At 44.4% G+C, this 24,559-nt stretch overlaps 1 protein-coding gene across 1 annotated transcript in view; it reads right to left on the reverse strand.

Moving 5' to 3' along the window:
- The window catches only part of FAM135B (family with sequence similarity 135 member B), a 176,999-nt gene that overhangs the window by 124,670 nt on the left and 27,770 nt on the right, over positions 1-24,559 (reverse strand). Inside the window, exon 2 of the mRNA XM_061171622.1 lies at positions 11,599-11,678. Coding sequence (XP_061027605.1) covers positions 11,599-11,678 — 80 coding nt within the window. The remainder of the gene's footprint in view (positions 1-11,598; positions 11,679-24,559) is intronic.

Raw genomic sequence — 24,559 nt, forward strand, 5'->3', positions numbered from 1 at the left:
CAAGTCCTGTCCTTAGCACTGCGGGTGGAGGAGGGACCTGCCAGACCCTGGAGTCCGCCTCACTGGGGTTGAATCCTCACTGCAAGACTCACTACCTGGGACTCCTTGAGCCAGTCCGTGAGCTCTCCATGCCTAAATTTCCTCTTCTATACAATGGGACCTATTCCTGTAACTTATCACTTAGGGAAGGTGTGATAATAAAGTAAATCCATACACATAAATATGTAACATATTTGAAATATTCTATTTCGTGGCACATAGAAAACACTCAGTGATGATTTACTGAAAGCAGCATTATTATCAAATTTTAGAGGAGACACAGACAATAAATACATATGTAATAAAACTAGCTGAAGTGGTACAAAGAAAAATAAAGCAGAATAAGAAATTGAGTTATAACAGGAAATCTTTTTTTTTTTTTTAAATAACTGGGCAAGAAGCCTCTCTGAGGAGGTGACATCTGAGCAGAGCCCTGACCTGGATTCACTGAGAAAACAAGCTAGGTGAAGATTGCGAGAGGAACAACCAACTTCACAGTGGAAGGACCCCCTAAGTTCAGAAGCTCTGAGTTGGGAATGAGCTTGGTGATTCAAGGAAGAGTAAGAGTGATGCAGAAGAAGGTAGAAGATGAGTTTAAGGGGAAAGTCAAGGATCAGACCACACAGGGGCCCATCAGGACCTGCTAAGGACTTTGTATTTTGTTCAAAGGTCTGCAAGAAGCAATGTGATGCAGTAAAGAGCCAGACTGCCTGAATGGGACCCTAACCCCACCTCTTCCCAGATGTGCACATCAGTACCTTCATCTATGAAGTGGGGATAATAATAGCACCTACCCTAGGGAGTTGTGAGAAGTGAGAAAATTTAATATATGCAAAGAATATAGAACAGTGCCTGGTGTATATTAAGCATTCTGTGTCGTCATCATCATCATCATTAGAAGACCTTCAGTAGCGGTCCAACATAATCCACATTATCTGTAAAAAGCACTACCCTGGCTTTTGTGTGAAGGTGATGCAGGTCATGGAGAAAGATCACTGCGTTGGATATGGACTGAAAACTTCTCAGGCTGATGTGCAGCAACATGGACGGACCTAGAGATGATCATGCTAAGTGAAGTCAGTCAGACAGAGAAAGACAAAGATCATGTGATATCGCTAATATGTGGAATCTAAAATACGACACAAATGAACTTACCTACGAAATAGATTCACAGACATGGAGAACAGACTAGTGGTTGCCAGGGGGGAGGTGAGGTGGGGAAGGGATGGAGTGGGAATGTGGGGTTAGCAGATGCAAACTATTATATGTAGGATGGATAAACAACAAGGTCCTACTGCACAGCACAGGGAACTATAGTCAATATCCTGGCATAAACCATAATGGAAAAGAATATGAAAAAGAATGTATAGATATGTATACTTTGCTGAACAGCAGGAATTAACAACAGTGTAGATCAACTATACAGCAGTAAAATAAATTTTTTAAAAAATTCTCAGGCTGGATGGCTCTGTGCATCTATATTACCAAGTTTCCCTGAGAATATGTGCGTGCTGGGTCACGCTAAGTAAAGTCTTTTAAAAATCATTGTCTACTTAAAGTGGATGTATTATTACAAAACAAGTTAATGGAATAAAAAGAAACAAAACTCTCATGCTTTTCTTTCAAGAACACTCTGAGTAAAAGCCATGCTCTTCAGAGATTATGTGTTCCTCACAGCCTCTCCTTGGGATCTTCAGAATTAGCTACCAAGACAAAGTGGGAAATCCTGTTTCTGTAACTGTCCAAATGCCCTACGGATATGTAAAGGTAAGATAGGAATTTTCTGTTAATTTTCCAGCATGAGCAGTTTTAACATAAATCCATCCTCTTATCTTGGGCTGTCCTTAGAAAGAAAGGGTTATTTGATAGATGCATGGAAAGCCAATCCGTGAGAAAGCCTGATCCAGTAACCCCATTCTCCAGGACAACCCTACTCTGCTTTAAAATGGATCTTGTTCAAATCATTGGGCAGCTGTAGGGGAATTTTGCTCTGAGTGAAGCCTCAAGTAATATTTTCCTCATTTTTTACTGGGCGCACATAAATAGCACCATGAATCAAAGACACTCTATAAAAAGGCAAGAGCAAGACTTCATAGCGGTTTTGAAATGGCTCTGGCGCCCAGTGTGGAGAGTACAGAATCTCCATTAGCAGGACTTTTACCCTTAAATATGTTCCTCCTCCCTCTATTCCAGAGGTTCTGATACACCTGACCCTTCCTCTGTGTGCTCCCTTGAATTAAAAAAATTCCACGTGTAAATGGGGATGCAGACTCCCTCATTTTACATGTGAGAATATTGGACAAGATAGACTTTATCACTCCTCACAGTGAAAAAAGAGCTTATGCCCAAGTCAGGGTAAGTATCCAGGAGAGTTTGGACCAAACAGGAGCAGGCTTTCTGCAGTTTATGGCAGTTACTACTATCAACCTCAGCCAGCTCAGAAGAAAATATTTCTTTTCATTTCATGACTGCACTGTTTTCCAGAGGCACTGGATAAAAATGCACCTGTCAGCAGATCGGGAATAAAGACCCTCTGCCGCATAGGACCATCCTCAGGGACCTGTCTTTTACATGAAGGTGTTAAGACTTCAGAATCTCTTCCTGTAACTGTAAGTCACTGAGGGGAGAAGACTAAATCATCCAATTATCCATCGTTAGCGCCAGCTTATTAGCTGCAATTACAGAATTCCAAGGTTCTGTTCTTGTGCGTCCCCGTGTGAATTTCCTCTTTGGTATTTTATCCAGGTATATCTCGTCTCACTCGTAGAGTCTGACTTAGGAGGCGTGGGAGGAGGGATCAAGAAACTGGCTGCTTGCTGGTCCCTAGGGTGTCCCGTGAGGGGAGGTCCTTGCACCACATCGGGAGAAACTCTGCTGTGGTTTGAGGGGGTCCTGAACAGCTCTCCCGGCCACTTCCTGGACACCTTCCGTGTTGTTACTCCAAATTCCACACAGCATGGTCCATTCTTAGATTCTCTGTGACCACTTGGCCAAATCAGGAAGAAGTTAGCCTGCCTCTTTTGGATACTTTGTTTTTTTCTAAATAATCATCAGCTTTTTTTTTTTAACAGCTATTTGACTGTTGAGAACTTGAAACAGCATCCTTTCCCACTGAAGTGCTTCCCCGCAAAACAACCTGTTCGCTGAGCCTTCAAAAGCTTGCTATATGGGATTCAGCCTCCCTCTTCGTTTCATTCTGGCCCAAGCTCTGCCCTCTGGTCTTGTATTCACTAATGCAGTAAACAAGCCTGTGAAGCCAGCTGTGCCCCAGGTACTCTGGCAGGCACCAGGGAGCCAGAACTGAATAAAGCAACATGACCGGCACTTTGGTGTGTAAATGTAAGCATCAACTTCCACATTGAGGATTAATTTATATCCCTAAGTATACAATAATGATAATGATAATAATAATAATAACCATAATAATGTCTCTTCATTTTTAAAAAAACTAGAATGACTCTGCCTATATGTACACTCTCATACAATGTTCTTTTCATTGGCCACTGTCTCGTACCATGTGAAAACGTCTGTTTGAAACCTCCAGCGATGGGAAGTTCACTGCTTCTGAAGACGACATCTGTAGCTGGGCATCTGGGGGCTCAAGAGCTCCAGAAACAGTGCCTGACACACCGGACGCACCCGAGAAACATTTTACTGAATGAGCAAAACCCATCAGGACTAACATTTCAGTTCATATAAATTTCACCCAAGTCTGTTCATTCTGGCTTTTGTTAATAAAACTAAAAATAGCCAGGATTTATTGAGGGCTTAGGATGTCAGGCTCCCCTCTGCGTGCTTACGTGCATTCATATTTTAAATTCTTACAACCCTATGAAGAAGGTATTATTATTATTACTATTATTATTGTTATTGTTATCACTATTCCCATGTTACAGAGAAGGAAAATGAGGCACAGGAGGTCAGAAACAAGCCCAAGGTCACCCAGAGTGACTGGCACTCAGCCGCCTGGTCCTGGAGCCTGTGTGTAGTGCCCTAGAGATAAAGACTGTTCTCGCCCATCCGCAAGGGAAGCGGCTCTGCTGCGTGTGTATCTTCTCTGGCCTATGCTTCAGGGAGCCTGTGCTCTCCCTCGCCTTTTTCTCCAGGTGTGTTTCCCTGAAATGCGGTTCCCCAGGTGCAGCTCTGCTGTGCAGGTGCACGCTGGTGGTGCTGCTGTCTAGTGAAGAGCAGGCAGGGGGCCCAGGAGCCTTGCTCAGCGTGGAGGGAAGCACCAGGGCAGGTGTGCCGACGGCAGGGCAGCTGAGGCTGTGAAGACCCGATGGCGGGACTCTGCTCACTTTCTGAGCACAGAGAGATTTGCACTGATGCCCTGGACCTACAGTCGGGACACCTGGAGGTCAGGTGTGCTCACAGAAGACAGACTCAGGAAGACAGCAGTCAGGCCTTCCAGGGAAGGCTGTCCTGAGCCCTGGGCGCCCAGGGCCTCCCTCCTCCTGAGCCCTTGTCACTCACCCCAGGGTTCCCCACCCCAGTCCTTGAGCTCCAAGAGAGCAGGGTCAGCCATCAAGCTCTGTGTCAACTGTGCCTCATACACAGCCGGCTTTAGAATCTGGGATTTGATGCTGTGTAAGTATCTCCACAGAAAGTGCATTAAATGTGGGATAGATTAGGGGACCATCCCTGAAAAATGTGGCAGGAGGGTGATCAAGGAGGTCACGCTTTGATGTGTAGGTGTACATGCAGGTGTACATGTCCCAATGCGACAGGAAGTCCACTCACTACCCATATACAGTACTTTAACTGATCCCTAAAACAGCCCTTCAGGGTCATTGCTATAGGGGACTAAACCCAAAGGCTACTGGCTCAGGGTCACAAGGAACCCAGGTGAACGCAGGTCTGGCTAACTTCACACCACACCTCCTATATGATAACGAACGAACTGCAGTGCCACTTCTAGTGGTTTCTGGATACAGATGATAAACAGCAGATCCAGAGAAGAGGACCTGTGTGCAGGTGATTTAGCACAGGTGTGCCCAGTGAGACCACCTGGGACGTGGGGACACAGGGCAGGGAAAGAAAGGAAGACAGGCAAGGGTGCATTTCAGCAAAGGTCCCCAAGAAGGCAGCGCCAGCCTGATCCTGCAGGGGGCTCTAGAGGGTGAGCTACATCTCAGTCTGTCCCATCGTGAGACAGGAGATGGGCTTCTGTATCCCTGCGCTACTAATCACTGGTTCATGGCAGGGGTTGGGGGGCGGAGGGGATGGGGGACGGTGGGCTTCAAACTCCCAGGCAAGTTCAGATCTTGGGCAGAGTGCTTCCGGGAGCCTGGGGCGGGCCTCTAGAGCAAAGTCCCAGGTGCAGGTACTGAGAGCAAAGGGGCAGGAGAAGCACACAAATGGGTGAGGGGCACGTGCTGTGTGTGTACAGGTAGTGAAGAGGATGCTCAGACAGGGCATGAGCAATTCTGCCAGGGGCGAGGGATCACCCTTGGAGAACCGGCCTACATCCTTTCTGCCAGCCTAGTGGACCAGCGGGGTGAAAGGGTGAGGAAGGGAGGGATAGGCATTAAAAGCAAAAGCAGAGGCAGAGAGGCATGAACCATGGTACAAGAGACTGAAGAGAGCTTCCCAAAGGAGAACCTTGGAGGTCAAGCAGACTTTAAGATTTGATCTCAAGGACAAAGGATAGGCAACAATTCTGACTTGGACCCCCGGGGAGCTGGGTCACCGGACCAGCTGGCAGAGCAGATTCCCAGCTTGCACTGGGAGTCCAAGGTGAGGGGCCCTGGCTTCGGTGTCTCTCAGTGGACCGCTGCGAGGAGCAGAGGGGAGAGCATCCTTCAAGCCTGGGCTCACCCAGGCACATCCTTCCTGACAGCCCTGACCAGCACTCTCCTCCGGCCCCAGGTGGGCACTCAGAGCCTGGGAGCTGGAGTGTTTTACCTGCTTAATATCCTCCATGAAAACAAGCATATTTGATAAGTAGGGGTACTTTAATGGACCCTGAAAAGAAGTTAGTTTGCTTCATTTGAAGAATAAATGTCTCTCCCCACCCCTTAACACGGTGAAACTCTTAAAAGCTTCTGCTTAATGGAAAGGGAAATTACCTCTCAAAACATTACTAAAACTAATCATGGCAATTTTTACACGTTTCCACAATTTACTGCTCACCCTTTCTCCTGCTTTGATGAGTGGTGACTAGCAGATGCCTGTTTGTGCCGAATCACCTAGCACAGCCTCCATCGGCTTAAGCAGTATCCCTCCCCCTCCCCCTATTTTCCCTTAAGTGATCATCCCTCTAAGGGAAAATAATATTTTTTTAACATCTCCAGGTAGGAAGGACTGCAAAATCTATTAAATAGCATCATTTTGGTGGAAGGAAATAGCCAAGGCTAAGTATCCGTAACATTCATTCACAGATGCAGACATGCCAATTACCTGTAACCCTGAGCTCAGAAGAAAAGAGAGAACAAATCTGTGAGACCCACAAAATGTAAGCCTTTGAAGCAAGCAGAATCACAGACTTTTTTTTAATTTCTTACTTCTGGTTTCTCTTCCTGGAATACCTTAACCCTTATATTTTCACTGACCATCATTCGTCTCTGTATCTCTTGGGACCCAGGACTTTGGCTTATAGGAGGAATCTGAAAAGTTTTGGAATAGCCCAGGGATATCCTGGTGTCAGTGAACCATTAGAGGATCACCTACAATTTATACTTTTCTACTTTGGGTGATGACCAAGACCCAGTGGCCTTTAGAGTCGTACTGACTACTGGCCCGAATCACCGACTCTTCCACATCTACAGAGAAGTAGCTCCATTTATGTCCAGCACCAAGTGCTATGAGCAGATGTGATGCACTGTTACAGCTGGGGTATAGTCACCTGTTCACACACATGTCCCTTCTGTAATGTGGTGATCTTTCTAGAATGCCCAAGGGAGGACTGCTCTTACCTGGTGCAAGCTCAGAGCCTGTCCTGGTCTATTCTACAAGACATGTCGCTACCTCAGACAAGAAGGAACTAGCGGGCTTCCCTGGTGGCGCAGTGGTTGAGAATCTGCCTGCCAATGCAGGGGACGCGGGTTCGAGCCCTGGTCTGGGAAGATCCCACATGCCGCGGAGCAACTGGGCCCGTGAGCCACAACTACTGAGCCTGCGCGTCTGGAGCCTGTGCTCCGCAACAAGAGAGGCCGCGATAGTGAGAGACCCGCGCACCGCCATGAGGAGTGGCCCCCGCTCGCCGCAACTAGAGAAAGCCCTCGCACAGAAACGAAGACCCAACGCAGCCATAAATAAATAAATAAAAATAAATAAAAAATAAAAATAAAGGAATTCCTTTAAAAAAAACAAAAAAAGAAGGAACTATCCATTTACCACAGAAACCTTTCCCAAGTCACCTTTTTAAAAAGTACAGAAGAAAACACCATAGTATCCAGGTTATGGCTACATTTCACATGGGGAGTTACTGTTTTTTCTTATTCACAGAATCAAATCATAAACACCTACCTTGGAAAACCCAGTGACGAAGTATTTCCCCTCTAGAGAAGCAGAATCCAAATCAGCTACATAGTTGAAACACATTTCCGTATCATATGGCTACCAGAGAACAGATATATTTAAAAAGAGAACAAGACTGTATAATTCTGCCCCTTAATTTGTGCAGCAACATTTTGTGCTTGAACAGCATTGGATTTACGTCTTCCTAGTGCTTTCACTTCATCTGGCTGTGCCTCTGAGACGAAATCAAGCTGCTCAACATGGCACATCGTGGCCTCCAAACCCGGCCGCCAAGGTTTCTCTTCTCATTTTGTCCCCGTCCTTATCACCCGCCACGCCAGATCTCTCATCATCCCAAGAACACCCTTGCTCAGGTCCCAGGGATATCGGGGCCTGGTACCTCTGCCGAGAACATCCTTCCCTTCCTTTGCCTGCACGGCCAACTTCTGCTCACCCTTCCAGCTCTCATTTGAGACCTGTGTCAGCTTCCACCTCTACTGTATTTGTTAGTGTGACACTTCTGTCTCCCCAGGAAGACTGTGGGTGCCTCCAGAGCAGGAAGGAATCTTCTCATCCCCAGGGGTGTGTTCCATGGGACCAGCCTGGGGCAGATGCTACTAAGTAAACAACTGAATGCATAATAGCATCACTTACTCTTGCTAGTGGTTATTGTGAGCTTACTATGTGCCAGGACCATTCTAGTCATTTCCTTGCATAATTCATTCAAGCCTTAACATAAACCTATGAGGTAGGGACCTCCTACCAGCCCCACTTTATAGGTGAAGAACCCAAAAAACCAAATTGGCTAAAATAACTTTCCTAAATCCACACGGCTGAGAAGAGTCGGAAGCAGGATTTGAACCCAGAAATTTCGGAATGTGTGGCCTCCACCACTCCTGAATTCTGCCTCTTTAGACAGAGAAAGCTTTTCCCATTTCTGTTTTAGAGATAAATGCAACCAAAAAAACAAATTAAATGATTTGTCCCAATAAGATCACTCAACTAATAAGTGTCAAAGACATCAAGTGTTTTGACTCCTGCTGGTGATTTCTCAATATATCAGTACTCGACTAAACATATTTTTTTGTTTCTTTTTTACTGAGAACTACATGCAGGTAACGGGAAATATGTCTGGGTGACTGGATGTAAATATGACTGCTGAAACATTCTCCCTTTGCTGTACATACAGAAGTTGCTCCATGAAGGGTTGGAGAATATTCCACTCCTGCCTTGAAGCTGGACAGGCCTTGCAATTGGCCTTGATCAGTGGAATGTGGAGGACAGACCCTGTGCCATTTCCCAGCCTAGCCCTTAAGAGACCTGGAATCTTCCACTTTCTTTCCCTTGGTGACCTGAGCTACCATAGAAGAAGTTGGACACCCAACTGGAGACAGCTGGACCGTTCCCTTAGGCAGTTCAGCCACCTCAACTGAGGGATCAGACGTGTGTGAAGACACGTCTGATGTTATGATCGTGGGTAATCTGTCCTCCACTGAGATCCCAGCTGAAAGCAGCGCACAAATGACCTGGCTGAGCCCAGCCAACTCAAAACATCAAGAATAAATTGTTGTTTTGAGCCACTAAGCTTCGGAGTGCTTTGTAATGAGGCTATGTCTAACTGAAAACACTAAAATTGGAAAATTCACCTTGAGGAAGAAATCGCAAACACTATCTATTCCTCACCCATGGAGCCATCCCTATTGTAATTACTGCTGACCTCCATGTGGGCCTTCTGTTCTAAATATCATACTCATGTCAACTCAAGGGCCTACCAAGTGGACCACAATTATCCCCATGTCAAACTAGACCAAAGAAGAAAATAGCTTTTTTGTCCCCAAAGTGCATTTCATTTTTCTTTTTTTTGTCTCTGTGCAGCACCAGGAGGAGTCCTCCTTTCCCCAAGCTGCTTGCTGGGCTCTGCCAGCTGTTGGACGCCCGGCAGTCCTCTGATGCTCACAGCTGGGCCTCTCAGCTCCAAGAGACAGCTCAGCCAGAGACGGGGACTGAGCTCTTGAGCTACACAGTCACGAGAAGAAGCAGAGTCCTTTGTCGGGGCCCTGGGGATGGCATCCATCAAGTCAGCTGGGCATTAGTCCCACCTGACTTCCAGGTCCAGCCTTGTCCCTGAGACCAGAAGCCAGCCTCAAACCCCTGATCAGGTGACCACTCACACGTCAGACTGATTGGACACTTACTTTGTGCCAGTTCCTGACCTGGGACATTTACCTTAATAATCTCTGTAAAATATAAAACGCCCTTTCCATTTATAATCTCCAAGACGCACAACCATATAAAATCTATGGGTTGCAGCAAAAGCAGTTCTTAAAGGAAAGTTCATAGTGATACAAGCCTTCTTTAATAAACAAGAAGAATCTCAAATACACAACCTAACCCATCACCTAAAAGAATTAGAAAAAGAAGAACAAACAAAACCTAAAGTCAGCAGAAGGAAAGAGATAATAAAGATCAGAGAGGAAATAAATAGAGATTTAAAAAACAGCAGAAAAAGAATCGGTAAAACCAAGAACTGGTTCTTTGAAAGGGTAAACAAAATTGACAAACCTCTGGCCAGGCTCACCAAGAAGAAAAGAGAGAGGACCCAAATAAACAAAATTAGAGCTATAATGTCTAAGACAAAGCCCTACAGAGGATGGATATTTATCCTCATGTTTCAGGTGAGGAAATAAAGCTCAAGTTGTTGACGCCTGGGATCACACGACTAGTTCCTGCAAGATTTGGGTTCAAATCTTCTACTTTCTCATTCACCTCCATGAACCTTCTTCTGGCAGAAGCTGGGTTGGGGAAGGGGCATGACACAGGTGGTAGTACAGTGGGGAACTGCAGGCGTCCTGAATGCACATAGGAGAGGGAGTGACCACCAGTCTTAGATGCCTGATTTATTCCCTGGAGAGAGGAGTAGCGTGAAGAGTAGAAGAGAAGGACCTCCTTGGAAATGTACAGCCTTGACTACTACTTAATGCTTAACTCTTTCCAGAGTCAGGGGAGGAGCCGGTGGTCTCCAGTATCTTTCTCTTTCTGTATCACAGGCTTGAGTCAACCTGTTGCCCATAAACCATCAGCCTCCCCTGATTGTCCGTTGCGTGGTCCAAGTAGCCTACTCTGCCCCGAATCTCCCGCTCCTCCTCCCAGGTGGAGCTAAACAGCTCACCACATCTACACTCCCACTTTGTGGTTATTCAACGGCATGCAGTTTTACTCACCATAATACCATTGTCAACAATGGGGTGGTCTAATTGCCAGGGCAACTCCAGATGAATTTTTGGAAGTGTAGCTATGCCTGGAACTCTTACTCTGCTGGATTTGATTTCTATAATGTTCTTGGCTACCTTGTACAGTGAAAGTTAAGCAGATTTTACCTAGTTCTGTCTTTTTATCTCCATACTTCCTCTTCCATCCCGAAGTGTTTCTTCTTCTTCTTCAGGTCTGGCTGATCTATACATTCTCCCAAATTTACTAATGAAAATATTTCTGCTAGAATATAATCTTGACGCCTAGCCTTATTTTTTATGTAATAAGTTCTATATTTCGGACTCAACACTATTACCCTGAACCTGCTGGGAGCCCTGGATACTTACTAATACTCCAGCTTCTCCAAGGTTAGAACCTGGATTGGTCTTGGCAATCCTTCTTCCCTAGGAGTGTTGCATTGCCTCCTTGCTGTGCACAGAAAGTGCTACCACACCTGCCTGCTGACTCAGTCCCCTATACCTAGATGATTGTCAAATTCTCTTAAACAACAGGTTTCTTCTTACCGATCTGCTGGATGCCATTTCCCTTCCTCTTCCTCCCTGACTTGACTTTAGCCAACCTCCACAGCCAGGTGTATCCTCAGATGCCAGCTGCTCCTGGGAGAGTGTTTGTGTGTTTGCTTTTTCCTTCAGCCAGGTCCCCCTTGCAATAACGTGCACACATGGCCAAAGCAACAGTGGGTCTCCATTTCCAAAACCCACTCATTCAACATTCAACAATGATTTACTGAGTGCCTTTATGTATCTAGCACTCTGCTAAGCCCTGGCTTACAGTGATAAATGAAGGCTTACCAGCGGGGAACAAGTGCCCCACTGCCACCCTCCTGCTCACCTGTCTGCCCAAGGATGGAGGCACTCAGTCTGTGGGGGATCCTTGAGGACACCTTCAAGGTCACTCGGATCTGATAATACCTAAGAAAAGAACAGAGGACAGGCTGCTGAATATCAGATTTCTTATTGTTGGCTGCTGCTAAAAATACCTAGACTTAATCCTAAAGATTGCAGGGAACCAGGAAAGTTTCTGGATGACATGCATGATCATCTAGCATCAAAGAGAGATTTATTTTGTTAGCATAGTGGCAAAGGGATGGGATGGGCCAAGCTGAAGACACCTGAGATCATATGAAACACATAAGAGGTTGGTAGTGACGGAAATAGGAAAAAGGAAAAGATAGGTCATATGGCACAGGTACATTAGGGGTGTGATTTTTCTTCAGTCAAAAAAGTCCATTTTACAGAAAAATAGGAAGTTTAATGTGTGGAGGACAATCCATACACAAACTGAATTGCTATCATGTTGCAACACAGACAAACATTTCCTTTAGAAACACAGCAGCTGAACTGCTAACCCTGGGGATACTGACAAACATTTTTACCAGTGTATTTCTGTGCCTTTGTTTTTATTGTCACCCACGTTTCCAGATTCGGTCATTTCAGAATATCGTGCAGGTTCTCACACTGTCAGCAAACTCTCTCATCTGTCTTCTTTTGCCACATGTGCAGAAGCAGTTTTTGAAGTTCTGTGCTTTGCCATCAATGATCCTTTTGTTTGCAAGCACTTGGGAACACTTCTGGCCTCGTAATTGTTCTCCCCTTCCACTGATTCCAAACCCATTGTGTAATAGAACGTGAATAAAACAAAGTGAAATAGAAGTAAAATAGACCATGAACACATCAGTCTCTCGTGGCTCATTGAACTCACAGCTGGGAGCTATTCTGCTATGGACTCTGCTACACTGTGAATGCACTTGGAGAATGTTTCTGTTGACATGTCTATGTGTATATGGTGAGCCAAGGAGATGTAGAGCAAAGAGCACTGGCACGGCACTCATGTAGCGTGGGTGACATCATCTGAGAGCTGTGTGACTTTGAGTACATCACACAACTTCTCTGAACTTGTTCTTGTATCTGTAGAATGAGGATTTTTTAAAAAAAAGAGAAGAAAAGAAAAAAAGGGACTGGTCATGACTTCTGCTTCCAGGAAAAATGGAGTAGACATACTTTTTTTTTATCCCCACTAAGTACAACTAAAAACTCTAGACAGTATATAGAAAACAAACAAAAGAAGATTCTTAAAGGTGAAAAAGAAAGCAAACAGTCTAGGGACCTCAAGGTCCAAGGAAAGACAAGATGCTGAGTTTTCTGCATTTTCTTTTTGCCTCGTATACGACATATACCTCTCCCTGTAGCTCATCTTTTAATCCCCTCTGTAACAAATTTTACAGAACAAAAGTTTTTAATCTTGACGAAGCTGAATTTATCAATTTTTTTTATGGATCACGCTTTTAGTGTCCAGTTTAAAAAAACTCTCTGCTTAGCTCTGGATCCCAAAGCTTTCCTCTATTTTTTTTTCCTAAAAGTTTTATATTTTGCATTTAAGTCTGTGATTGACTTTGAGTTAATTTTTATATGAGGACTGAGATTTAAGTTGCATTTTTCTTTTGTTTTCTTTTGGCCTGTGGATGTCTAGTTGCTTCAGGACCGTTTATTGGAAAGCCTTTATAGAATTGCTTTTGAAACGTTGTCAAAGATCTCTTGGGGATATCTGTGCCTTTGTGACTGCTATGTGTCAGGGTAGAGATCCAGGCTCCCCAGCGGGTCTCCACGTAAACCAGGCTAGGTGGAGTTCTCGTCACCACCCACTAGTAGTGAAAATCTAGCTCCCTACTGGAGACCTGCTCTTGCCAGGTGGGGGGAAGGTGTGGCTTGTTACAGCTTGGCAGTGGTGGACATCTAGGCTCCCACTTGGCCTTTGCTGGTGTGGGTGGAGGTGAAGCCACTGTTTTTCCTGTGTTGCTTGGCTAGGGTAGAACTACTATTGTCAAAATTTTTCTGTCTTGCTAGGCTGCTGCTTTCCTGGTCCTTTGTCTAGAGAAAGCAGGCTTTTTGGTTGGAGCTTATTTTTGATATTTAAAATGGCCTCTGGACTTCCCTGGTGGCGCAGTGGTTGAGAATCCGCCTGCCAATGCAGGGGACACGGGTTCGAGCCCTGGTCCGGGAAGATCCCACATGCCGCGGAGCAACTAAGCCCTTGCACTACAACTACTGAGGCTGTGCTCTAGAGCCCGTGAGCCACAACTACTGAGCCCGCGTGCTGCAACTACTGAAGCCCGCATGCCTAGAGCCTGTGTTCTGCAACAAGAGAAGCCACCGCAGTAAGAAGCCTGCGTAACTCAACAAAGAGTAGCCCCCACTCGCTGCAACTAGAGAAAGTCCACGCGCAGCAACGAAGATCCAACGCGGCCAAAAATAAATAAATAAAATTAATAAATTTATTTAAAAAAAAAAAAATGGCCTCTGAGTGTAGAGGTAAAGTGCTGTCTAGTGTGGTCCTAAAAGCAAGAAGGCTGTGATGTGCCTCACACAGAAAACAGTGTGTTAGGTAGGCTTTGTTCTGGTATGAGTTACACTGCTGTCAGTCATGAGTTCAATGTTAATAAACCAGAACCAGATGAATATATATATATATATATGCCTTTAAACAGAAACACACCTAAAACAGGCTTATGTATTGATCAATGGATGAAAATGTGACCGGAGGTTCCCAGGAACATAACATATTTGTGCCCTTGTGACTGCTGTGTGGAGGGTAGAGATACAGGCTCCCCATAGGGTCTCCACATAAGGGAGCAATGGCTCATTATACAGAGAACGTTTACTACCATCATGAAATTTACAGGGGAAACACAATAACAAATAACCATGGACACCGTCGTCTGTGAGAGGGAGGCTGAGGCAGCGTAGAAGGTCCCTGCACTGTCTATAGGAGACAGCTGCTACTTAGCAGTAGCTAATTACCACTGTGCAGAAATGCTGGCTATGCAATGCTAGATCTTTCTGTTTTTCAAGGGAAGACAGAAATTTGGATTTTCAATAAAACATCTTTAAATTTTTAAACGTTGGTTCATAAATCAATGACAATGACAAGAGCAACAGCAAAAACAATTAGCAGCAGCAACCATGGCCACTGCGTTAACAGTAAAGCGCTGTGTTGACAAGATAAAGCACATCGTCAGGCTAAATCTCCATGGGCCAATAATTGGCCAACTCTAATTTATATAAATACAAGATGTCACTTTTCGTGTTTCCATAATAAAAGACCAGTGCATTTCAATAATTTCATCATCAAAGGAAGAGGCACAAATTGCACCACCAGCAGTTGTAATATTCTAATGGCTTCCTCTCCAAACATAAAATAGGTCAATCATTGCCAGAGGCTATGTATCACTTTTCTATCAGACTGTGCTGGAAGCAGTTGCAGGTATGCTCAAGATTTATTAAGCATCTCTGCGCTAGGATCTGTTCTAGGAACTTCCATGAATGCAATCTTGTTTGACCCTCCATAAAGCCTTTGTAAAAGAAAGCATCATCTCAAGTGTCAACCAAAGAAGACGTTGAGTCATTGGAAGTATCTAACTACTTAGCTAAAGTAATTAAGCTAGCAAAGGGCAACGAGGTTCTAACTCCAGAAATAATACTAATTTCTTTTTGCCTGTTACATCTCATAGGAATCACATTTTGTTGCATAATTATAACACTTTTATAACCAACTCCAGAGCACTGTCTGAATTCTTGCTCTTTAAAAGCACTGATGCTACTGAACCTTATTTCAAAGAACTAGTCATCCTGCACTTCAGATGCTTTATAGGCATATGTTGAAAGAAATAAGTTTCAATTAGGTTGGTCCATTTGGCTTCTGGCTTGATTACACAGAATGTTTAAACCCCTTTAGCAATTCCCTTTTGTCTGACATGAAGGTCCTGCCAGGTTATAAATTCATAAAGCATGTCATATATGGTATACATGATACTGTTTGATCCCTTCAGAAAATCTGTGATGCACTTACCATGACTTCCATCTTCAAATTAGAAAACTAACCCTAGAGATGAAGGAATTTGTCCGAGTTCACATATTTGGTAAATAATGTTAGCGCATCTCCTAGAATAACCTTATTGCTTCAAACAGATACCCTTTAACCATCTTAAAGCCACCTTTTTCCAGCTGTGGTGACTCAAGGAAGACACCATGAAGAAGGGAGCATTTGGCTCAAATCCTTGGAGAACGAACAAGTGGTAGGAGAATACAGGGGATGAGTACCAGTCAGAAGGAACGGAGAAGTTAAGACCCGGAAGTGGAAAACTTCAGACAATGTGCTGGTATGTTTGAAGAGTCTAGATTTCCACAGAACCCCTTTTGGGAAGTGATAATAAAATAGTCATCCTCTATTGGCTTCCATCCACTGAACTATGTCCTTTACCTAATGTGGCAGGTAGAATAACGTCCCTTCCAAAGATATCTACGTCCTAATCTTCAGAACCTGTGAAAAAAGAATTAATGCTGCAGATGGAATTACAGTTGCTAATCAACAAAAAAAGTATTTTAAGTACAATGAGAGCTGTACTTTTCTACACTGTTGGTAGAAATGAAAAATCACGACAGCCTTTCTGGAAAGCAATTTGGCAAGAACCTCAAATATGTTTATTTTCCTTGACTCAATAGTTCTATCCTAGGAATCTGACTTTAAAAGTGTGTGTGTGTGACTTTATAATAATGAAAAATCAGAACAACAAAGAAATAGTTAAATACATGGTTGTACACTCATATGATGACATATTAGATAGCCAATAAAAAGTATGATTTTGAAGAATACTTAATAATGGAAAAATGTGCAACACAAAATTTTTAAATGGGAATATCCCCATTGATTTTTCTGATATGTTGTTTAAAAGTTAAAATAATGCCAATAAGTGGGTCAATAAAGTTTTAATAAGTTTAAAAAAAAAAGAAATGAGGAGATTATTCTGGATTACCTGGGTGTGCCCAATGTATTCACCAGGCTTCTTCTAAGTGAAAGACGGAAGCAGAAAAGAGAGTGACCAAGCAATGCAACGTGAGAAAGGCTCTATCGTCCATTGCTGGCTGGGAAGAGGGAAGGGGCCACCAGCCACGGAATGTGGGCAGCCTGTAGGAGCTGGAAAAGGTAAGGACACAGAATCTCCCCTGGAGCCTCCACAAAGGAATGCAGTCCTGCCAACATTCTGATTTTAGCCCAGGGAGACTCATTTCAGACTTCTGACCTCCAGAATTGTTAGATAATAAATTTGCGTTGTGTTAAGCCACTACGTTTGTGTCAATGTATTACAGCAGTAATAGTAAATTAATGCATAGAGGCTTTCAAATTCCCTCCTCACGACAAAGTAGACAGGAATGGTTATCCCTATGTTAACAATAGAGAAACTGTAACTCAGAAAGGTTAATTAATTTTCCTATAGGCATACAGCTAGTTAATGGGAAGTTTAGGGATTAAAATGCAGGACCATTTGACTAAAATCAAGCTCTTATTTTGGGGGAGGCAAAGCCTGGTGCTTCAACCTTCACAAGCTCACCTCAATTTCCCCGTCACCTTTTTATCCCCAGAAACCCAACCCCACTCATTCAGATCACTAATGTATTTCCCCCTGTTTTCTCAAAAACACAGTGAGAACAAGAATGATACTTTTCACTTCTGTGTCCCTTAGAGCTCTTACTAAGAGCACTGTACTAAGGAGAGAAAAGCATCCATAAGCATTAGTTCTCAGTTGATTACAGAGATATCCATCACCACCAGCTGCTGGAGGAGAAGCCACACCCTATTCATCTTTGTATTTCCAGCAACTAACATGGCACTGACACACAGCTGACAATTCATTTAGTGCCAGAGGAATGTATGAATGAATGAAAATTCCAATAACAGGAATTCCCTCAAACCACGGGTATATACAATCCAATCCCAACATCTAAAACTGTGTGAGCGACTCAGAATCCACAAGCCATTCTTTTAATACTAATAAAACTAGAAATCCTATTCTATAATGGGAATACAGAGATCTATGGCATTTTGTCATAACCACTTTTATATCAGACATATTATGAAACCACCACTCTGGGACCCAGGGACATTTGACATTACCTAAAAGACAAATCACTGTGTTTGTGGAAAGGTCAACACAGAGTCCGGGGTCAAAACGCCTAGGATCCAGAGCCCAGCAGGCAAACTGGAGACAATAACTTTCCTTCTCTGAGCCCCTTTCTTCATGGGTGATGACACCTGTAATGACCTCACAGAACTGTCATGAGGTGTGAACAGGGCAGTGCATGGAAAGCCCCGGGTATGATTCTCAACCCCCGTATTCCATTGAAGATAAAATACTGGTGTTACTATTACCTCAGATGTGTGTGAAACAGACATCCTGCCCCAAACACCATCCCAATCTATCCTCCAACCTCACAACTGGGGTGAAGCTGGGGGAAAGGTGAGGGTCTGGGTGGGACAAGGTTCAGAGATGCCTGGGGCACATACTGCATGATAATACAAAATGGCGGACACAAGACGTAGTGCTCCACTGTGATATGGCTTTGCCCATATGGCTGGAAAGCATCATCTTTCTTTGAGTCTTCAGAGGCAATATAACATAGTGGTTAAGAATGTGAATTCTTTTTTTTTTTTTTTTTTTTTAAATAGTATGTTTATTTATTTATTTATTTATTTATTTATTTATTTATTTTTGGCTGTGTTGGGTCTTCGTTTCTGTGCGAGGGTTTTCTCCAGTTGCGGCGAGCGGGGGCCACTCTTCATCGCGGTGCGCGGGCCTCTCACTGTCGCGGCCTCTCCCGTTGCGGAGCACAGGCTCCAGACGCGCAGGCTCAGTAGTTGTGGCTCACGGGCCTAGTCGCTCCGCGGCATGTGGGATCCTCCCGGACCGGGGCACGAACCCGTGTCCCCTGCATTGGCAGGCGGACTCCCAACCGCTGCGCCACCAGGGAAGCCCAGAATGTGAATTCTTAAACTCTGCCTGTTAATGGCTGTGTAACCCAACCTGAAAGTGGAAGACCCACTGATTTGGGGGTGAAACCCCCTGGCCTAGCAGGGAAACAAAGGAAGTCTCGCCAGTAAGAGAGGCTTGATGTTCCAAAAAATTAACAACAACAATAAAAAAAAAAGACCCAGGAAATGACCAATATATTTTCACTACACACTCATAGACTGATTCATCTGTTCTCACAGTATCCACCCACTGCAATCCATTTGTTGGAATCTACTGGCCTCAGTAGCAAATGATGAGATACTTTTTCAAGAAAAGTCCACTTTAATATTTTCGCAAAACTTGTCTGGATACTTCAACAGCGTCAAAGCAACGATTATAATAATTCGGTCAGACGCCACTGCTGTTTACTCTGAGGACCCTCCTCATTCCTGTGACCCCATCTCCCTGCTGACCCAGAAGGGTCTGCGTGGCGCTCATGCTGTGAACTGTCTGCAAAGCATCCACAATTCCCTCCTTCCTTACAAAAAATAGATCAATAAATAACAGACTCTGTCAGGGAAGGCAGTGTGCCTCCTCAAAAATACTCTCCCTCGGGAGTCCCTCGCAGCCAGGAGAGATCTTAAGAGCCTCTCCTGGTTATGGAGAGACAAGCATACATTGTCCGATGGAGCAAACGGAAAGCTTTGGAAGAAGAAGCCTCAGGTTTGTGACCTTTGGGTTGTGTGTCCCTCCTCTGACTTCGTCTTCTGACTTGGCACAGACAGAAAACAGTAGTGGATGTTAAAGCAGCCATCTTTCAGCTGTGGGGACGAAAGCCGTGTGGAAAGGATGGCAGATCAGAAACATAAAAGTCTGCATCCCTGGTGTCATCAGTGGCACAGTGATGCTGTCTGCATCTGGATTTCTTGTGACACCCTGTGGTATTTAAGTCAGGGTTGGTCACATGTCTGAAGCCAAACACAATCTTTCCTGATGGAATCTGATTCCAGGCCGTCCTGGGGCCGTATTTTCTATGGGGGAAAACTCAGAAGACGTGACAGAGGCGATCTGACTTCTCTCCCTGACTTTCTCTTGGCAGTGGAGAGCTTAGCTTTACCATGCATCAAGCCATTAAAATCTAAGATTCCAGGTTGGACTTTTTAGTAGAAACAAAGCAGATAGTTTTGGTCCACCAGAGTTTAAAGCTACTTCCTGTAGGAAGTGGGATCTCTTTGTGTAGCTGAACCTAACTCACTGTCATTCTCCAACAGGGTGTGTGGACAATACACACACACACACAACAGTAATGGCAAAACTGAGTTGCAGTTACTTAATAGACATGTGTTCAATCAAACTGTTTTTAAATCAAATGTCTACAGAAACCCATTTACAGAGTTATTGCATGTTTAAGTGGCACATCCCCTACCAGGCAGTGGTGTGTCAATACTGCAAAACTTCATGTTCTTTGCCTTCAAGTTGGTAGCTTGAAATTGGCCATGATGGGTGTATATGCATCAGGGAAACTGACCAACGTTTCAACTCTTTTTTTCCTTTGGAGCCAGTTTTAAACATTCATCAGCACACCACTGCTGCCCCTTCCTCTTGGTACCATCACCACTCCATTCTTTTAAAGAAAGGGAATCTGAAACCTGAACAGAGTAAATAAGCGGGCAATTTGGAAAACTTCCAAGCAAGTCACCGTTGGGTGGGACTCAAACTGCCGAGCCTTCTGGAAAAATCTGTCTTACTGCTCAGAGACACCTCACTGAATAAAGCTATACCAATTAGGTTCCTGGGATAATTCTCCTACGAGCTGGAAGAAGTATGACCTTCACAAGATGGGTGCCCTTTGAATACAGACCTGGAAGTCAGAACAAAATATCTATAATTCCTCCCCCATTTTCACCTCTTCTTATTCACATTAAAAACCAAAACAAAACTACAGCCGCGATAATGATGTTTCCGTGTGACTTAAGACAATTTAAACTTTCTGAACTTCAGTTTCCTCATTTGCAAAGGGGGCTATCAGTTCCCTTCTAGAGTTGGCATCGAAAGAAATAAAAGCCAAGGTGCAGAGCAACAATGGACTGCAGTAAATCACGGGTATTATTTTTGCTATTGTTATTTTTACGTATCAACCCAAATAGGTTCACAAACAAATGCTCCTGTTCATAAACGCCGGCCTCTTAAGGAACTCGAAGCCGCCACACAAGTAGCCTAGTTGGAAATGCTATCTATAAAAAATGAGGTTGCAGAGCTGCTGGAACACTGAAACAAACGTGCTTCCCCATCCTGGCATCCCCTCTGCTGTTTTCATTCACACTGGCTGCTGGACCTGTTGTTCCTACCTAATGAGTCAACCCAGACGGGGGTTCTAATGTGCATGAGTGGCCATGTGTCAGTGTTGCCAGCGCCAGTCTCTGTGTCACCCAGAAAAGCACCATCTGCAGGTAAAATGAAGGTTCCCTCTCGAGAGCCAGTGTGGGACGGGATGTCATCAAAGATGCCTGGCACCGGTGCATACTCAACGGGTGTAGGTTCTCTTTTTGACTGGAGGCAGCATTTTATTTTCTTCACATTTGTGTTGCTTGGATTAAATGACATTGGGTGGAAGCAGGCTTTCAAGCTTCTCACACAGCTTGAAATGACACGGGTGACTTAAAACCGCAGACCAGAAAATCTGCTGTGCAATATCACACTGGGCCGAGGGTATCTGCAGAGAGAATTTTTCGAATGGGTAAGACCTGCTCCAGCAACGAGGTCCAAGATGTCAGAGGGTGGGGGGGAAGGGTTGGGGAGCAAACACAACTCACAGGTCTTTTGTGTACCAGAGGACCAGAGGCATGGAATGAAAACACGTGGTGGAACCTCAGAGCTCTGATTTGTACCTCACACAGACCAGGTGTTAAACACCGGACTCACCTCTTACGAGGTGCGTGACCTTGAGCAATTCATTTGACCTCTCTGAGCTTTGGTTTTCTCATCTTAAAAATCAATGGTCATGAGGAACAAAGGGGACCCTACAGGGAGAGCGCCTGGCATAGTGTATGAGACGTGGGAAGCACCAATTCCTTTTAAAACTATAATTGTAATTATTAAAATAATAGTGGCTTATCTAGATGTTGCCATTGGGAAGTAGACTCAGCAAATGGGAAGATGATCCCCAAGCCCACCAAGCCAGTTTGCAGGGTCCACACTGGAACACAAGACTGCTCACTTCGGTCCATTTTCCAACCCATCGTACCGATATATTTGGACATAATTTAATTCTAGGATATATGTTGATATTAAGTGATAAGATATTCTATACATAGGTGAGCAAATTATCTGATCGTTGCTTTGGATACTCCATAAATATTAACAGTAACTAACAACCACAATATCAGAGCAAGAATAAAGGAAGCCACCCGTTCTTACAAGCCAACCTGAGTCAGGCACCATACCAGGTGTTTTACATACAATGTCACGTTCTACCTGGACAGTGCTCATAAAAGATGATCATTATCTCCTCCACTATTCCTTTGAGGAAACTGAAGTTCAAAAAAATGAAACTATATACTCATAGACTTACAGCTTATAACTAGTATTAGGATGCAAGCTCACGGCTATGTAACTCCAAAGATAAAATATATATATATATTCTTCCAATTAAGGTCAACTCATATATATACTGGTCACCAGCAAATGTAAGTGGGGTCCCATGATGACTCATAATAGCATGAAGAGACCAAACGTGAAAAGCCATGCCAGTGATGATAATGGAAAAAGCCATTGCAAGTTTTCTGTCCACTTTATTCATATTCTTCCTACTCACTTATGGTCAATTGACCAAAGCCAGGTACAAGGCATCAAGATAGGGGCTGAGGACCCAGAGATGGATGATAAAACAGCCCCTGCCCTCGAGGAGCTTACTGTCTAGCAGAGATGAAAGCCGATTTCGCAAATAATAATTCTCATCATGAGGAGGCTCTCAGAGTTTTCGAGAGGATGAGGTAAAGGGCAAGGTTAGCTCAGATTGGGAGATGTTGCTTTCAGTAGGATGCAGGGGTCCGTCCAAGGCAGAAGTGAATTAAAACTGGTCCTTAAAAGGAGCACAGCATACAGGAGAAACCTCACATGTCAAGAAACAGAAGTGTGAGCCAAGAGTCAAGGCCAGTGAAGACAGCACAGTGGCTAGAGCAGAAGGTCGTATCTTGAATGCCACCCATTTTCAGTAGGCCCTCCTTATAATGCTGGCCTCCGGGTAACAAGGCTGGACCCATGTTCCGTAGAATCACAGTGTGCTTCTTTGGTATTAGAGTGCAGGCTTTGACCCAGAGCATGACTGAGATCCTGGCAGACAGGGGTGCTCTATAATGGAATTGTGTTCGTGTTGTCTACAGCTGCACGTGAGCTCACCTGACTTCTTCAGGGTCTGACCCATTTCACAAGTGTAGGTTAGTACTGATGAAGCTTAGTGCCATCTTGGCTCACCCTTGAAGAATGGGTAGGTCTTGGCCATGCCGGGAAGATGCAATGAAATTTTAAGGTAGAAGAGCAGCTTGGAGACCTGCAGAGGGGTGGTTCCTGGAGAGCGCGTATGGGAATAGTGGGGAGCTAAGTCTGGCTAGAATGCAGGATAGGGAATGAGGAACTACAAATAGATATTTCCGAAATAATTTACTCTAATATCTGCTACTATATAAACAGATGGCCCAAGATACCCCTCCTCCACCACCCAGAGGGTGTAAGTGGCGTGGTTAAAGGTACCAACTGTGAAATCAAACAGAGCTTGGTTTAAGTCCCACATTCATCACCTCCCAGCTGTGTGACCTTAGGAAAGTTACTTAACGTTCCTGAGCTACCATTTCCTCTCTTGTAATGTGTAGATAAACAATTAGACACAACTCATAGTGTTGCCTGAGGGTGACATAAAAAAAGTTTAGTGCAGCACAAAATAAGTCTTTAATAATTACTAGCTGAATTAATGTAATTATTACCATTATTATTGTAATAAAGATAGTTTTGTGGAAGGCACTGTGCTACACTGGTAACGAACAATCTTTGGAGTCCAACCTGGGTGTGAATCCTGGCGCTGCCACCTGCCAGGGGTGTGACATTAGGAAAATCATTTCGCCTCTCTGAGCCTCAGTTTCTTCATTGGTCAAAGACGCGTAGCGACACCCCTCTGGCAGGTCTGTTGTAAGAATAAATGTGATAATGTATGAAAGGTGCCTGCATACCGTGTGTACTCAGGAAATACAAGATGCTTCAAACATCGTTTTGGACGATGTCACCTGCTACCCTACTTCCTTTCTGAAAAAACACAAGTAATCTGGTGTGAGTCATACATCATGCATGGGCTATGACGAAGGGTAAGTGGGTACTAAACCTGCATTAAAAACAGCTCGATAGATGATGGATGTATAGACAGAGATAGACAAATAAACACACTTGCCAACTGTTCTCAGAGAAAGAATCCCTGACCAGTTTCCAGCCCTTTCCATCAGAACATGTCTCTTTTGAAAAGACACCATTGGGCTTCCCTGGTGGCGCAGTGGTTAAGAATCTGCCTGCCAATGCAGGGGACACGGGTTCGAGCCCTGGTCCAGGAAGATCCCACATGCCGCGGATCAACTAAGCCCATGCACCACAACTACTGAGCCTGCACTCTAGAGCCCGCAAGCCACACTACTGAACCCACGAGCCACAACTACTGAGCCCGTGAGCCACAACTACTGAAGCCCACGCGCCTAGAGCCCGTGCTCTGCAACGGGAGGAGCCACCGCAATGAGAAGCCCGCACACCGCAACGAAGAGTAGCCCCCGCTCGCCGCAACTAGAGAAAGCCCACGTGCAGCAATGAAGACCCAACTCAGTCAAAAATAAATAATAAATAAAAATGTTTTTAAAAAGAAAAGACATCGTCACCACCTTGGTTAATTGTCTTCCCTCAGCTGCTATGCCTCTTAATTGCCTTTTGATATAAAAACTAACAGGAGCTTGCAGGCATTCTGGAGATTTCAAGGGA

The sequence above is a fragment of the Eubalaena glacialis genome, chromosome 17, assembly GCF_028564815.1.
Source record: "Eubalaena glacialis isolate mEubGla1 chromosome 17, mEubGla1.1.hap2.+ XY, whole genome shotgun sequence".
In the NCBI taxonomy this organism is placed as follows: domain Eukaryota; kingdom Metazoa; phylum Chordata; class Mammalia; order Artiodactyla; family Balaenidae; genus Eubalaena; species Eubalaena glacialis.